This window comes from Canis lupus, chromosome 30 (assembly GCF_003254725.2).
Source record: "Canis lupus dingo isolate Sandy chromosome 30, ASM325472v2, whole genome shotgun sequence".
NCBI classification, from domain to species: Eukaryota; Metazoa; Chordata; class Mammalia; order Carnivora; family Canidae; genus Canis; species Canis lupus.
The window spans coordinates 12,049,390-12,067,466 of record NC_064272.1 but is presented as its reverse complement, the minus strand read 5'-3'; the positions used below and the strand labels follow the sequence as shown (position 1 = coordinate 12,067,466).

At 39.5% G+C, this 18,077-nt stretch overlaps 2 protein-coding genes across 6 annotated transcripts in view; one reads left to right on the top strand and one right to left on the bottom strand.

The window, feature by feature from the left end:
* Nucleotides 1-18,077, bottom strand: part of BLOC1S6 (biogenesis of lysosomal organelles complex 1 subunit 6) — a 114,542-nt gene that overhangs the window by 90,992 nt on the left and 5,473 nt on the right. The window lies entirely within an intron of this gene.
* Nucleotides 6,044-6,472, top strand: LOC112675990 (cytochrome c oxidase subunit 7C, mitochondrial-like). Its single transcript, XM_035709108.2, has one exon. The coding sequence runs from the start codon at nucleotides 6,123-6,125 to the stop codon at nucleotides 6,312-6,314; it is 192 nt and encodes a 63-aa protein (XP_035565001.1). The 5' UTR covers nucleotides 6,044-6,122; the 3' UTR covers nucleotides 6,315-6,472.

Genomic DNA, 18,077 nt, shown 5'->3' with positions numbered 1-18,077 from the left:
ATTGAGCACTTAGTATATGACAGGCACTGTGTTACATGGTTAATTACATTTAGGTTCCACTAGAACCCTAGTAGTGAATACAATAGTGATATCACCTTCATTTTACAATGGAGTATCCAAAGAGAGTTGCCCATGGTCACCCATGTAAATTCCTAATTATACATATCATGGTTAAAAGAAGTGAATCTGTTTCATTTATCTTTGGGTTACCAATATCTAGCACAAATTGATTATATAAATGATTGAATGAACTGACTGAATGGTAGAAGCACTTGACTGACCTCAGAGAATACACACTCTATTCTAGACTAACTCTAACAGCCCTATTTTTAAGACACAAATTTATAATTCAAGGTTTTCTTTTGTTTTGTATATAAATACTATGGAGCTTTAGCTTTGACAAACTGGTGAAATTTTTCTTTCAAAATTCTAAATACTAGCAGGACCCTTGAAATTAACTTACTGAAAATAAAAGTGAGTAATTACTTGAAGGAGTCAGCAGTAATTACTCTCCCACTCTATCAGCTGGGTTAATGTGCATGATAGCAGAGCCATTTAAAACACCCATATTAGTTAAGGTAAATAATACTAGCTACTGTAACAGATGCCTCCCAGTACCAATCAAAGTATATTTCTCCTTCACCATACAGTCCTGTGGAGATCAAGAGGTTGTGGGGGGTCTGCTCCACATGGTTGACCAGAGACTAGGCTCCTTCCATTGAATGGCTGTGCCTTCCTCTATTATACTTTTTCTGGGGTAGGCCTCGAAGGGCACATATTACTTTATTTATATTTTATTGGCCAGAACTCAGTGAGAAGGCCTCACCTAACTGCAAGCTCTATGTCCCAAGGAAGAGGACAAAGATACTGACATGGATACTAACAAGAATGAGCAGTCTGTGTGGAAATACCAACTGAGGAGGGGGGGAGAGTAAAAACCTATCAAAACCCAACAAAAAATGGATGTTAAGCCTACTGTGATATCTAGACCATGCTGTAGTTATTTAAAACAGACAAGCAACTATTGACTTAATGAAAATATCAGATAAAATTAAATTATAAAGGACAAGAAAATAATCATAACTAGGTTAAAATATATGTATATTTCTTGTTAATCAAAAGGATCAGAATTTTTTTACATCTAAAGTTCAGTCCAAAGGAATTTTTAAGAAAAGTAAAGGAAGAGGGCATCCCGGGTGGCTCAGCAGTTTAGCACCACCTTCAGCCCAGGGCGTGATCCTGGAGACCCGGGATCAAGTCCCACGTCGGGCTCCCTGCATGGAGCCTGCTTCTCCCTTTGTCTCTCTCTCTGTATCTCTCTGTGTCTCTCATGGATAAATACATAAAATCTTAAAAAAAAAAAAAAAGAAAAAGAAAAGTAAGGAAGATAAATTACTCCACAATTGTGCTTAATCTGCCCAAAAGCTGGGCTAAAATGGCGACAACAGTTCCTTTTCTGGCTAGTGATTGCTATGTAACAAACGACCACAAAATAAATTTGTGGGTCATGAATTTAAGCATGACTCAGTTGGAGAAATCTGTTCCATGAAGTATCGTGGAGGACAATTTAGCATTCATCTGGCAGATGGAGTAGTCTTTGGGGTCCAAAATGGCTTTATACACATGTCTAGTATTTTGGCTAGAAAACCAGGATAAGTGGGGACTGCTAACTAGAGCATTTATACCTGGCTACCCTAGCACAGTGGCCTCAGGATAATTGGATTTCTTATATAACAGCAGGATTCCTAAGAAATGGTGTAGCTATACTTACATCAGACAAAAAAGATGTTTTCTTAAAACAAAGATTTTATTTCTAAGCAATCTCTACACCCAACGTGTGGCTTGAACCTACAATCCCAAGATCAAGAGTCATATTCTCCACCATCTAAGCCAGCCAGGTGTCTCAGACAAAATAGACTATATATTTTTAAATATTTTATTTATTTATTTGTTTGTTTAATGCAAGCATGGGGAAGGGTGGAGGGAAAAGGAGAGAGAATCTCAAGCAGACTGCACTGAGTGTGGATCCTAATGTGGGGTTTCATCTCATGGCCCTGAGATCACAACCTGAGCCAAAACCAAGAGTCAGATGCTCAACTAACTGAGCCACAAAAATAGACAGTAAGTTAAAAATTGCCACAAAGAGACAAAGAAGGACACTACATAATGAAGAAAAGGTCAATACACCAGGAAGATAGAACAATTATAAGTATACATACACCCAGCATCAAAGCATCCAAATATAGCAAGCAAACTGACAAAACTGGAGAGAAATAGACAGCAAAACAATAAAAGTAGGAGACTTCAATACCTCACTTTCAATAATGAACAGAACATCCAGAGAGAGGATCACTATGAGTGAATAACACCACAGACCAAGTGGACCTAACAGATAATATACAAAATATTCCTCCCAACAGCAGAAAAATACACACTCTTCTTGGGGCACCTGGGTGGCTCAGTTGAGCACCTGCCTTTGACTTGGGTCATGATCTCAGGGTCCTGGGATCAAGCTCCACATTAAGCTCTCTGCTCAGTGGGGGTGTGCTTCTCCCTCTCCCTCTGCTCCCACTCATGCTCTCTCCCTCAATCTCTCTCAAATAAATAAAATCTTTACAAAAAATACATATTCTTCTCAAGGGTATGTGGATCCTTTTCCAGGTGAGATCATGTTAGGTCACAAAACAAGTCTTAACAAATTAAGAGACTGAAATCTTACCAAGTATCTTTTCTACTCACAATGGAATATTTCCATACTAGAAATCAGCAACAAAACAAAAACTGGAAAATTCATAAATAGGTAGAAATTAAACACACTCTTGAATAACGACTGGGTCAAAAAAGAAATTAGAAATCAAGACAAATAAAAATAAAAACCCAACATAACAAAGCTTACGGGATGCAGCAAAAGCAGTACTAAGAGGGAAGTTCATAGCAATAAATGTCTACATTCAAAAAGAAGAAAGATCTCAAATAAACAACCTAATTTTACACCTCAAAGAACTAGAAAAACGGACTAAGTCCAAAGTTAGCACAAGGCTAGAAACAACAAAAATTAGAGCATAAATAAATAAAAATAGAAAAAAATCAACAAAATTGAGTAGATTTTTTGAAAAGATAAACAAAATTGACAAACTCTCAGACTAAATAAGATAAAAAGAGTAGACTCAAATAAAATCAGAAATGAAAGGGGAGAACTAACATCTGACACCACAGAAATACAAAAGATTATAAGAGGCTAATATGAAAAAATATATGCCAACAAAGTGGACAACCAAGAAGAAACAGATAAATTCCTAGAAACATATGACTTCCTAAAACTTAATCAGAAAGAAATAGAAAATGTGAACATATTCAATTACTAGCAATGAAATTGAATCAGTAATCAAAAAACGCTAAACAAACAAAAGTCTAGCATCAGATGGCTTCACAAGTGGATTCTACCAAACTTTTAAAGAAGAGTTAATACCAGGGTGCCCGTGTGGTGCAGTCAATTAAACATCTGACTCTTGATTTCAGCTCAGGTTGTGATCTCAGAGTTATGAGGTTGAGCCCCACGTCGAGATCTATGCTTAGCATGGAGTCTGCTTATGTTTCTCTCTCCTCCCTCCCTCTGCCTCTCCTCCACTCCTTCTCTCTCTCAAATAAATAAATAAATAATCTTAAAGGAAAGACTTTCTCCCTCTCCCTCTGTCTTTTCCCCCCTCCCTCTCCAGTAAATCAGTAAAATCTTAAAAAAAGAGCTAATATATATTCTTTTCAAAAAATAAGAAGACAAAGGAAAGCTTCCTAATTCATTCTATGAGACCAGCATTACCTTGAATTACCAAAACCAGACAAAGACACTACAAAAAAGCAGAATTATAGGCCAACATTTCTGATGAACATAGATGCAAAAATCCTCGACAAAGTAAGTATTAGCAAACCAAATCCAACAGTGCATTTAAAAAATCATTCACAGGATGCCTGAGTGGCTCAGTTGGTTAAGCATCTGTCTCTGGATCCTGAGATCAAGCCCTGCATCAAGCTCCCCACTCAGCAAGGTGTCTGCTTGTCCCTCTCCCTCTGTTCCTCCCCTCTACTCATGTTTTCCCTCTCAAATAAATAAATAAAATATTTTTAAAAAAAAATCATTCACCATGATCAAGTGGGATTTAACCCCAGGATATAATGGTGGTTCAATATTGGTAACTCAATCAATGTGATATATCACATTAACAAAAGAAAGGATGAAAACCGTATGATTATCTCAATAGATGCAGAAAAATCAGTTGTTAAAAAAAAAAAGCAAAGTACAACATCCATTCATGATAAAAACTCTCAATAAAGTAGGGTTAAAGGGAACATACGTTAACATAATAAAGGCCAAATATGAAAAACCCACAACTAACATCATACGCAATGGTAAAGAACTGAGAGCTTTCCTCCAGGATCAGGAAAAAGACAAGGATGTCCACTCTCACCACTTTCACTCAACATGGTACTGCCAAGTCCTATCTACAGCAATAAGCTGTAATTAAGCCAGGCATCCCTTTTCACTCCACTCACTTCCACACAGGACCGCATGTGAATGTCACAGTAAAAACGACTGGTAAAGGTTTCAGGGCATCGTGAAAAGATGGGTATCTGAAGGCCAGCCTGGTACTCATTATTAAATGAAAACCCATAGGAGACCTGGAGCTATTTCAACCATGCATGCTGCCAGTCTGGCCTGGAACAAAAACGCCTAGACAAATGGGAAGCATTAGATATGCAGCATATGGACTGTAAGTGTGGATACAAAGCACAATATAATCTATGTAAATGACTCTGTGCCATGACATAAAAATGGCTCAATAACTATCGAGATTCTAAACTGTCTCCATCTAAGAATTTCTGTAAAAATCTACCATTCCCTATATATTTTCCTGATGGAGATAAAAAGGAACAACCAGAAGATTTGAATGATAAAAACATGCATCAACTCATATTCTCCTTTCTTAGCCACAACACCACACTTATCACCTCTGTCAAGAGCATAGAAATATCAGATGTCCTCCAACCTAGTTTTGTTAGAAAAATTACCATTCATATTAGCTAAATAGATTGGATATGCCAAATTTGGCAGTTTGCTGGCAGTTTGCATTTTAGCAAAACCTCTGTAATGTGTGGGATTCATTATTTTTACTAGACATTTCCCATTATCTTAGGGTATTTATCAATTTAACTTAATTAAAGAAAAAAAAAAAGATGACTGAGTTCTAGAGAACTACTCTACAGCATTGTACCTATAGTCAACAATAATGTATCAACACTTAAAATTTTGTTAGGAGGGCAAATTATATGTTAACTTTCTTTCCACAGTAAAAAAATTGAATGGCAAGAGGATTATTTTATGTGTACGTGTGCAAAACTATTGTATTTACAAAAATGGCACAAAAGTGAAGTCAATGTACATGCACATTTCATTCACATCTTTAACAAAAGATATTTTAATACTATAGAACGGGGCAGCCCTGGTGGCTCAGCAGTTTCGTGCCGCCTTCAGCCTGGGCATGATCCTGGAGACCCGGGATCAAGTCCCACCTCAGGCTCCCTGCGTGGAGCCTGCTCCTCCCTCAGCCTGTGTCTCTGCCTCTCTCTCTCTCTCTGTGTCTCTCATGAATAAATAAATAAAATCTTAAAATAAATAAATAAATAAATAAATACTACCTTACTAATACTATAGAACCGAATAAGAATACTAGCTTCAATGGCAGCTGTTAAGCACTAGACTCACATAAGTTACACCAGAATGGGCAAATATTGCCCAAGTAAAATTCTATTGTTAAAGCTGAAACAGGTTTAAGGCCATTCAAATTCAAGCACAGAGATACAAATCTTTGAGCTTCATCTATTTTTGTTTGAAGAATGTGACCTTTCTTCCAACTTATGGTCTTAAACGATCGTTTTTACAAAATCCAAGAAGAAAATACATAATAAATCAATACAATAGATGTTATATTAAACAAGAGTAACAGTTCTCTGCCCGCTTACCATCTTCCCCTTGGGCCCCGGCAGCAAGGTCGCAGAGAGGAGCGGGCGTGGTGCTGCGGTTCCTGCACACTCGGGCCCGCGGCTCTCGCAGGACCTTCAGCGGCGCTATGTGGGGACAGAGCATCCGGAGGTTCACGACCTCTGTGGTCCGTAGGAGCCACTATGAGGAGGGCCCCGGGAAGAATTTGCCATTTTCAGTGGAAAACAAGTGGAGCCTACTACTTATGATGACTTTGTATTTTGGATCTGGATTTGCTGCACCTTTTTTTATGGTAAGACACCAACTGCTTAAGAAATAAGGATGTTTTCATTGATCCACTAAACAGATGTGAAAAGGAACATTTTAAGAGGTGCAGTCTCTGAAAAATGGATCAAACTCTTGAATTCAACATCCTCAACATGTTTGTAAATAAACTTATGGCATGAATCTTTAATGCCTCTTCGCTGAAACATGGAATGTAATGATTGTGCTTTTTTATTTGGGAAATATTCAGGATTAGTTTGTTTGGTCAGAATATGTGTGTGAGTGTGCCTGTTTCTTGTTTTTAGATTTGAGGTTTTATTTTGATTTTTGATTACTAGGTCAGGACCTTGTTGGTAATCTATGTTATTAAAAAGGCAAACTTTGTTGTCGCATAGTAATCTTTTAATTGAAAAAGAAGTGTACTTTTATTTGCCTTTACTAAATAAGCAGTAAAATTGGTTTTCTTCATGAGTGACATTTAGTCATGAGGAAAAGCACTAGTGTATAGAGTGAAGCCCCAAGAGTTCTCCAGACCTGTGACCTAAAACTAAAATTTTCCCGTGATAAATTTGCTATTGACCAATACTAGTCTTCTTTAGACTAAGTAAAAGTAGAATACTTGAAATGTAATAGCTTGTAAAACCATATGGAAATATTCCAAGTTCATTCTGGAATTTTAGTAGAAATGGACTAAAAGATGGCTCTCATTAGTAATTTATATCAGTAAATCAAATTTATGTTGATAGTGAAATGCTGCTAGCTACATAAAATGTAGTGACTTAGTTCCTAGGGCTTTGTATTGGGGCAGGAAAACAGGTAGTTTTTAAATGTTTAATCCTTGTTTAGTCACTTTTGGAATATCACACTGATGTTAGAAAAATGCCGTTAAGCAGAGATTGTAAACTGGTGCTCCACTTGAGCTCTAGACTTTTTGGTTGAATAGGGGTGCTCTACTTTTTAAACCATTATTTAAAAACGAGAATAGTTAGAAGAAAGTCTCTTTGGGTTCTTGAAAAATTGCTCTCAGTGGTTCTACATCCTTTCATAGAACAAAACCGCTGCCTAAATTAGTCCTGACAATATTAGATTATCTGTGTACCCCTAATGTTAAACTACTGATTTGGTGGAACCTTACAAAACTTTATGGTTTGACTGGGCTTATCATCACGATCTCCAATAATCCTGCAATAGTTACTTAAATATGGATATAATTAAATCTTTAGGACTGCCCAACTTATTCCCTGTACTTGCATGTCATTGTTTTTTTGATTATTGCTGAATCAGATGTCATCTGTGTTTATGGAATATTAAGGCTTTCTGCCTTTGGGAAGGTAAAAATGAGTTCAAAGACCATAAAATGATTCCATATTCTTGGTTCAAATCTCAAAAAAATAAAATAAAATAAAAATAAAATAAAATAAAATAAAATAAAATAAACAAGAGTAACATACAAAGCTATAATTAAGAGGAATTAAAGCTCAAACATTACAATTGTAAAACTTGCTTGTTACTTATTGAACCAGGCCTACACTAGGAGTTAGGAAATATATACAATTATTTTCAAGTAGATTGCGTTGCTCTAACGTGTTCTTTTATCAGTGTGCTGTTAAAACTAAAAAAAAAACAAAAACAAAAAAAAAAAAAACCTCGGGATCCTTGGGTGGCTGGGTGGCTCAGCAGTTTAGGGCCGCCTTCGGCCCAGGGCATGACCCTGGAATCTCCGGATCGAGTCCCGCATCAGTCTCCCTGCATGGAACCTGCTTCTCCTTCTGCCTGTGTCTCTGCCTCACTCTTTCTCTCTCATGAATAAATAAATAAAATCTTAAAAAAAAAACACAACCTCTACACAGGTACATTGCCTTGTAATAGCACACAGTACTGCTACCTACAAAGCTGTCATTCTCAAATGACTTAGTGAATGAAAGGAAATAAAAAGCAGAGAAGTAACATTTAAGGAGAAATCATGAGAATTCTAAGATTCCTGCAGTTCAGCTCTTTTAATGAGCCAGCCAGCTTGCTAGCGACAAAGATGGTTTCTGTTGAGGACAGTCCTGTAGAGTGGGAATGTGGTCACCAGTGCCTTCTGTCTTATCTAGAACTGTAGTAGGAAGGTGATGTTTCTCCTTCCTCTTCTCCTTCTTCTTCTTATTCTTGAGGTAGGCTCCATGCCCAATGTGGGGCTTGAACTCAAAATCTTGATTCATTTTTGCTTTAGCCATGTTATAATCCCCAGAATCAAAATATTTTTGCCCTTTCTGCAATTGTTTCCTTCAGAAATCTGAACTTCCAAGTTTTTGACCCAGATGAGAATACCTTGTTTTTAATTTTGCTTCTTCAGTTTTCTCTAGACTAGTTACTTTATCTTCTATTTCCTTCTGTTTCTCTGTGGACGCTGCCTTGGAGACTTCGACAGACACACCACTCCCTCTTACCCGGCTTCTCCTCACCCAAAGGATTCTATCAAGTATCAGGGTTAGTCAAGACTCTGAGCCCAGGACTCCAAAATGTAGGGTGGATACCTGGTTACAATCATGAGATACTGGATTTAGGGATTTAAATCCCATATACCCTTGGTCAAAAAACAAAAGCAAAAAAAGTGAAGGAAATTTAACAATAAAAAAAGAAACATGAATCAGACTTGGTCAGCTCTAAGGTGACATTAATTCTTGAGAGTGGAATGATTCACTTCACACAAACTTCCCTTTTGTAACAGTTTAAAGGAACAATATTAAGGAAGAGTGAATTTCTTCATGACAAGTCCGTTTTAAGATCCTGACTCAGGACGCCTGGGTGACTCCGTGGTTAACTGTCTGCCTTTGGCTCAGGGCGTGATCCTGGGGTCCCGAGATCAAGTCCTACATTGGGCTCCCCGCAAGAAGACTGCTTCTCCCTTTACCTGTGTCTCTGTCTCTCTTTCTCTGTGTCTCTCATGAATAAATAAATAAAATCTTTTTTAAAAAAATCCTGACCCTTATATGTATAACACAGTGCAATCACACTGTGGCAAAAAGAAAAAGAGGGGAATACTCAAAACCACTGTAGCTTTGAACCTGCAAAATATTCCACCCACGTTCATGTTCAACACATGCCCCTTGAAAAAAAATCAAACTGTATGTAGAAGTAAAGAAAGTTAATCATCAAAATCTTTCTCTCTTCCCCACCTCTCATCCCTACACTTTGGTATCATTTTGATGTGTATCCTCCCAGTTTGGTATGTGCATATACCTACACACTATATATAGTGTTAGGTAGAATCTTAACCAAATCATTCTGCGATTTGCCTTTCCTCTAAAATTTGTATGGGTGGACTCATTTTTTCTATTGGCTGCATAGTGTTACATATGACTACTTAAGGAATCACTCATTGAGGGGATACTTTTGATTAGATTTTGTTTCTTTTTTCTATTTTTAAACTATTTTTTAATTTATAGAACTAAAACTTGCCCATATTTTTATTTTCTTTAAATTTTTATTTATTTATGATAGTCACACACACACACAGAGAGAGAGAGAGAGGCAGAGACATAGGCAGACGGAGAAGCAGGCTCCATGCACCGGGAGCCCGACGTGGGATTCGATCCTGGGTCTCCAGGATCGTGCCCTGGGCCAAAGGCAGGCGCTAAACTGCTGCACCACCCAGGGATCCCCAACTTGCCCATATTTTTAAAAATTCAGACTGTATAGATGCACATGGGTGGTTCAGTCAGTTAAGCATATAATTTTGGCTCAGGTCACAATCTCAGGGTTGTGAAATTAAGCCCCATGATGGGCTCTGAGCTCAGCATGGAGTCTGTTTTAAGATTCTCTCTCTCTCTTTCTGCCCCTTACTTTCTCTCTCAAGAAAAAACATTTTTTTTACACTGTATAGATGTGTCTAAAATGAGAAACAAGGGTGCCTGGCTGGCTCAGTTGGTTAAGTGTCTGCCTTCAGCTCAAATCATGTTCCTAGGTCCTGGGATCAAGCCCCCGATTGGGCTCCCTGCCTGCCAGTCTGCTTCTCCCTCACCCTCTGACTCTGCCTGTCTGCTCTCTCACTTTCTCTCTCTCTCTCAAATAAATAAATAAATAAATAAATAAATAAATAAATAAATAAATAAAATTTAAAAATCTCCACCTCCCATCCCCACCAACCACCCATTACTCAGAGGTTTTATCAATCAATAGTTTCTTTTTTTTTCTTTTTTTTTTTTTTTTAAGATTTTTATTTATTCATGAGAGACCGAGAGAGAGAGAAAGAGAGAGGCAGAGAGAGGCAGAGACACAGGCAGAGGGAGAAGCAGGCTCCATGCAGGGAGCCTGATGTGGGACTCGATCCCAGGTCTCCAGGATCACACCCTGGGCTGAAGGTGGCGCTAAACCGCTGAGCCACCTGGGCTGCCCAATCAATAGTTTCTGTTTTAAGTTCTACTGTTCATTATCACTAAAACTGTATGTAATATCTTTACACCCCTTTTTCTTGATTTATCAACTATAGATATTATTTATTGACTCCTCATAATAATAAATTAGGCATATGTTATTTAAATTAGTAAATTCAACACATGGATGAAAAAGAAATACGGCATTTGGCTATTGAACAATTTCAGCCTTCTCTAATAATAAGTCATCTTTTGTGGTAACACAACTTAGTTACTACAAATAATAGTTTAATTAGGGAAATATAGTAGCTTAGTAATAACTTGGATTTAGATACAGATAAACTCCTCCAGGGGACAGGAATACCTAAGTTCACATCAGGGTCCTGATGCTGATTAACTCTATGGCTACAAACACATCATTTAACCTCAGTGTCTTAGCTTCTTGTCTCTTTAAACAGGAATGATGGGCAGCCCCGGTGGCTCAGCGATTTAGCGCCGCCTTCAGCCCAGGGCGGGATCCTGGAGACCCGGGATGGAGTCCCACGTCAGGCTCCCTGCATGGAGCCTGCTTCTCCCTCTGTGTCTCTACCTCTCTCTCTCTCTCTCCCTGTGTGTGTGTGTGTGTGTGTGTGTGTGTGTGTGATGAGTAAATAAATAAAATCTTTAAAAAATAAAATAAAATAAACAGGAATGATAACTCTCTCACAAGATCTGAATGAGGATTGAATTAAATAAATCATGCCTTTGAAAATGATTTTAAACCTCAGAGGTATCATTAGTGCCCTTTCCTTTAACCATCTGTGCCACTCCTAGAGCTGGTGCGAAGCAAAAAGGCAGAGGGTGGGCAGATAGGTCAAGCTGCAAGGTCAGGAATCCTCACTACAGTGACATGCCTTGCTGCTTCTCAGGTTTCAAGCCTCTAAGAGATCTGATAGAACTGGGGTGTCAGCAGGAGTGGAAGTTGAACCAGAATTTGAGTTAGCAGAGTCTCTCATGTATCCCAAGAATGAGAAGTCCTAAAGCAAACCTAGAAGCTGGAAGCAGGAAAAATAGATGTCTGTTGCCTGTAGTGGTAGCAATAGAGACACCAACCCACTCAGGCAGGAGCAGGACTTAAATATTTGACACAGATCAGGGAGTATGATGGGAGAAGCCTATGGTGTAAGAATCAGATAACTAAATTTCTATGACAGTCCTTGGAACTAGATCCTGGGATAGAAGAGCCGAAGGGGAGACTGAGTGCCTGGCTGCAGACAGGAATATGTCATTGTCCTGGGTGACCCAGCAGTCTTAAACTGAATTAGTTTTCCATGTTGTACTCCTGGTTAGGGTAACTTGAACATCAGGGTAGCCTGACTTTTTTATTTCTTTCTATAAATTATTGTCAGTTTCTTTATATTTTTCATTTTTATATTAAGAAAAATTTAAGGGCAGTCTGGGTGGCTCAGCAGTTTAGCGCCGCCTTCAGCCCAGGGCATGATTGTGGAGACCCGGGATCGAGTCCCACGTTGGGCTGCCTCCATGGAGCCTCCCTCTGCCTGTGTCTCTGCCTCTCTCTGTCTCTCTCTGTGTCTCTCATGAATAAATAAATAAAATCTTAAAAAAAAAAAATTTCAAATACACAGAAGTAGGGATAGAGTATAATGAGTTTATAACACATATAATGTACAAATGGTATAAAATACCCATTAACTAGATTCAGTCATTTTCCCACACTTGCTTCACTTTCCTGCACTTTGAAAAATTAAAATATTTTATTTTTCATAAAGATTTTATTTATTTATTCATGAGAGACACACAGAGAGAGGCAGACACATAGGCAGAGGGAGAAGCAGGCTCCATGCAGGGAGTCCAATGTGGGACTCAATCCCAGGACCCTGGGATCATGACCTGAGCTAAAGGCAGATGCTCAATCACTGAGCCACTCTAGCATCCCTAAAATATTTTATTAAAAAAAAAAGATATATTTATTTATTTGTCTATTTATTTATTTAAAAGAGAGAGGGAGAGCATGACCAAGGGGAGAGGCAGAGGGAAAGGGAGAAGCAAACTCCCCACTGAGCAGGGAGCCCAACGCAAGACTCCATCCCAGGACGCCAGGATCATGACCTGAGCTGAAGGCAGACATGTAACTGACTGAGCCACCCAGGTGCCCAAACTAAAATGTTTTAAAGCAAATGACAGACCCATGTCATTGCATCCCCACTCACTTCATTGTGGATCTCTAAAACATATGTCCCGCACACCCTCAATAGTCTGTTTTGTATTTATTAGTTACTGTGTGCCAAGTTAACAGGAGATGACTATATTCTCAAGATGCCAACAAAACCTAGCTTCTGATTCTGATGCACAGTGAATTCACTGAGGTGAATGCCACTGCGAGGATTCCTCTGCTGACCAGGATCCTTCTGTCTAAACTGGACTCTAAGGACTGAACTACAACAATTCAAGTCCCCTCACCTCTCATTTGTGTACACATGCACACAATGTGCATACACAAACACACACACATACACACACAAACTAAGGGGAAAATGAAGTAAACCCCGTCTACACAGTAAAATAGTCACTGCAGTAATTCGGGTAGGCTATCAAGATAAATGAGAATGCTACCTATACAGAGAACACAAATGCAAGGGTATCATCTATGCTGGCTTGGGAAAGGGTAAACAAAAACATCAGAAAACTAGGAAAGTACTGGCTGTTGGAAAGGGAACTGAAAACCATAAGGTACACTAATAGGGCAGTATGTCATGCCAGAGCAAAATTCTACTGGTTCCACTTCTCTCTTGGTATATAGGAATCTTGTTCATCTTCTCTTGCCTTCCTCATCATACCCAATGGCCTCCTCCTGACCCATGGGCTTCCAAGACTGTGACTTCACAGAAAGTTCTTCTCTTTCCCATCCTTTCTCTCCATCTTTCCTACCTCTACACCCTCCTCCCCAAATGCCTCTTCCATTAAGGATGAAGTTCAAGAAATGCTGTAAGAGGGATGCCTGGGTGGCTCAGTGGTTGAGCATCTGCCTTTGGCTCAGGGCATGATCCTGGAGTCCCGGGATGGAGTCCTGCATCGGGCTCCCTGCATGGATGGAGCCTGCTTCTCCCTCTGCCTATGTCTCTGCCTCTCTCTGTGTGTCTCTCATGAATAAATAAATAAATAAATAAATAAATAAATAAATAAAATCTTTAAAAAAAAAAAACACTAGGGACACATTTCTTTGGCCTGTCATGTTCACCATAGAGCATAGTGTCTGGTATACAATTTCTGCTATGATCTGAATGTCTGTGTCCCCTCCAAAATTCACATATTGGAATCCCAATGTCCAATGTGATGATGTTAGAAGACGGAGACTTTGAGAGGTGATTTGGTCATGAGGAATTTGTATTCTTACAAACGAGACCTCACAGAGCTCCCTACCCCTTTCTACCCTGCGAGGATGCAGTGAAAAGGCATTGGCTATGAATCAGGATGAGGGTCCTCACCAGAACATGATCCTGCTAGTGCCTTGATCTTGGGTATCTAAGCCTCCAGAACTGTGAGAAGTAGATCTCTGCTGTTTATAATGCCACTTAGCCTGTGGTATTTTGCTAGAGCAGCCCAAATAGACTACAATAGCCTGTTAAGAAATATTGGTTAGATAGATGGGTGGATGGATGGATGGATGGATGGATGGATAGATGGACAATGAGTGGTTTTAAGTAAAAGGTACTACTTTAAAACCTACATGAGTTCTGATAGAACTCTACTATGATACTGAGGGACCATTTGCCAAAACAGGTACCAGTCATAATAGCTGGCTGCTCACTCAGGAAGTTAGAAAAGTGGAAATGAGATACACATACCCTTCCAGCACCACCACCAATCACCAAATACGAAAAGGGAAGAAAAGGTCAGAATCGAAAGATGATAGGCACTAGGCTATGACAAAACCTGAAAGTAAATCTTGACTCCACCATCTTCTAATTGTGTGACTTTGAATTAAGTATTTAAAATTTTTCATTTATTACATGTATAAAACAGGGATAAGGGGCAGCCTGGGTGGCTCATTGGTTTAGTGCCGCCTTTGGCCCAGGGCGTGATCCTAGAGACCTGGGGTCAGTCCCATGTCGGGGTCCAGCATGGAGCCTGCTTCTCCCTCTGCCTGTGTCTCTGCCTCTCTCTCTCTGTGTCTCTCATGAATAAATAAAAATAAATAAAACAGGGATAATAGTATCTATTATGCAAGGTTGTGTTAAGGATTGAAGTAAATAACATTTAATTAAGGTTCCTAGCACAGTGCTTGATATATATTGGGCTCAAAATATTATAATTTTTATTATATGATAATATTTATTATCATTAAGAAATCTCTGGAGAGAACCTAGAAAGTTATGATTTACTTGTGAAACAGGCAAGCTAACCACTTAAAATTAACTTCAGAGAAAGATGACAAAATGATTTATTTAAAGTGAAAACTTAGGGCACCTGGGTGGCTCAGTAGTTGAGCATCTGCCTTTGGCTCAGGTTGTGATCCTGGGGTCCTGGGATGGAGTCCCGCATCAGGCTCCCCCATGATGAGCCTGCTTCTCCTCTCCCTATATCTCTGCCTCTCTCTGTGTGTCTCTCATAAAATAAATAAATAAAATCTTTTAAAATAAAAAAAGAGAAAAAACATAAATTTCCTTAATTTCTGAGGAAGTCAATAGAATGTAGGTAAAAAAGAACTGCTTATTATCTCCCTTAACACCTTAAGAAAACCTTTTGACAGGTTCTCAAAGGAGAGGCTGAAATAAAAGTCCCCTAAGTTGAAATGTTTTGTGAGGCAATGAGGAACTGGCTCAGAAACAAAAATGATGGGTGGAGCCTGTTGATTCCAGCCAGGGGAGGGAACTAGAGGGAACTAGAGGGTCCAAGTGACAGATCCTGGAAAGGCAGCAGATGTATGAAGGGCATAATAGTCATATTTCTAATTCTGGATTTCTCAAAGGAAACAGTGCAGTTCTCATCAGAAAGGTGGAGTCTTGTATACTTGGGGAATCTGTGGTAGTTAGGCATAAGATAACCATGGGGTTGAGATCAATGAAAGGAAGTAGGAAAGGGGCCTAACATTAATCCAACAGTGACTGGAGCAAGCCACATGCCAGTCACATTATCTCATTTAAGTCACCACAACCCACTGATGGTAACTATTATCTCCAATTTACAGAAAAGGAAACTTAAGCTTAAAGAGATCTTGTAATTCAAGTTCTCTCTGCTAATAAGGGGAATGGGCTGTTAGAAACAACAGTACCTAGCCAATAAGCTGAGGTGTGCTGTGACTCTGGTTCTTCTGTTCAACAAATGCTTGTTGAGCACCCACTATGTGCCAGGCATAAGGTGAGGTGCGGGAGATGCGAGCAAAGACAGACAGTCCCCCACCCCCCAGTTGTACAGAACAGAGTCTAGTAAGAGAGAGGCAGCCATTAGTCAAATAGTGCCACTAATGAAGATAAAATTACAAAGTGAGACATGAGGACATGTAATAAATAGACTTGTCTAGACTTGGGGTAGGATGAGTGCCATGGGGGGGGGGGAGGGCAGAGTGGCCCTAGACTTTTATCTAGAGTTAGCGAGCTAAAGGAGTTGTGAAGAAAATCATTTCATAAAAGCTCTTACAATGGCTGTGGTCTGAGCCCCAAACAATGCAGGTTCAGTGTGGCTACAAATCAGAGTGGCTGAACCCAGGGTGTGGGGAAAAGTAGGTATGCAATCAGACTTCTATCCTGAAAAGCCCAAGGTATTTAAACAAGAGCCACTGGCATGCATGGGCAGCCACAAGCAGAGCACTCTAGTGGGTTCTGGGATGCCAGTTACATCCCACCTGTATGAGGACAGCTGGTCTATCTAAAGGTTGTTGCCTTAAATAGTATATTGGGAAGCAGAGATTGATGAACCCAAGTACAGAGACTGAATCCTCAAGCATCTCTGCCTAGCAAGGGGCTCTCAAAAATATGTATGTGATCAGGAGGAGGGAGAGAGCAGTAAAGTCTCTAGCGACATTTCTCACTAGTGATGGGTCTAGACCAGGGTTAGCAAACTACAGCCTACAAGCCAAATCTAGCCTGCACCTATTTCTGTGCAGCCCTTGAGCTAAGAATGGTTTCTACATTTTTAAATGGTTGGAAAAAGAATGAAAAGACAACTAATATTTTGTGACATGTGAAAAGCATATGAAATTCACATTTCAGTGTCTATAAATAACGTTTTATGGGAATACAGCCATACTCATTCGTTTATTATCATCTATGGCTGCTTTCACAAGAGCAGAGTTGAGCAAAGGCGACCAGCACTGGGGTACTGCTGCAAAGCTGAAATTATTATCTGGCCCTTTATAGAAAAAGTTTGCCAATCTCTGGGCGAGTCAGGAGCGCCTATGAATCTGACCGTGTGGCCAGACAACTGACAAATGAGCTTTAGTGGGAACAAGTGCAAAGTAATGCACTTTGGGATAAAAATATCCAAACCATTTATAAAATGAAGACAGGGCTCTGAGCTATGAGGTCACAACTCAGAACAAAACACAACTGGGAGGACTTAAGGCAGCAACAATAATACTAAGAGTATTTTCTGCCCTGGATGATAAAAATCAACACACAATGGATAGAGTTGGTTATCTAAAGACTACCAGATGGGGGCGTGGGGAATTATTCCAGAAATACTAAACTAAAATTCAACTGAAAAAGAAAGGCTATGTTATTTTTCACTTCCACTTAAAAATTACATATAGATATCAACAGTCTACATGTAATCTGGGGGAAATTATTGATAAAGAAGTAGAATTTGGGACACCTGGGTGGTTCAGCGGTTGGGCATCTGCCTTCGGCTTAGGGTGTGATTCCGGAGTCCTGGGATAGAGTACGGTATTGAGCTCCTTGCATGGAGCCTGCTTCTCCTGTCTCTGCCTCTCTGTCTCTCATGAATAAGTAAATATAATATATATATTAAAAAAAAAAGAAGTTGAATTTGTGATGTGCATACAAGACTAATCTGGGATAGGTTATCATCTAGACTTGAGTCCTGAGCCCCCCCCCCCCCAATCAGGCTCTCCACAGGGAACCTGCCTCTCACTCTGCCTATGTCTCTCTCTCTCTCTCTGTGTCTCTCGTGATTAAATAAATAAAATCTTAAAAAAAAAAAAAATCCAAAACCAGTCATCTTTGTTCTAGCTGTAAGGTAACTTGGTTTCTCATATTCATTGGTCTTGTGAAGAGGACATCCAGGGCAATAAGAGAGTTGCACCCCCAGGAAAATTAAGTAATCAACCACACAGTCATTTCGTCAGTCTCCCAGGACTGTCTGGCACACACTGATTTTCCCAGCCTCATCCTCAGGTATAGTTTCCATACCTGCAAAGCTACAGAACTGATCTGGGACCTCAGTGGCTCTAACAGGGTCATGGTCTATTGGGTGCCTTAGCTAGGTGTGGCTGGCTGCCTTCT

Bases quoted from the DNA above. Each gene is read 5' to 3' on its own strand.
- LOC112675990 (XM_035709108.2), top strand. From the start codon at position 6,123: ATGTGGGGACAGAGCATCCGGAGGTTCACGACCTCTGTGGTCCGTAGG.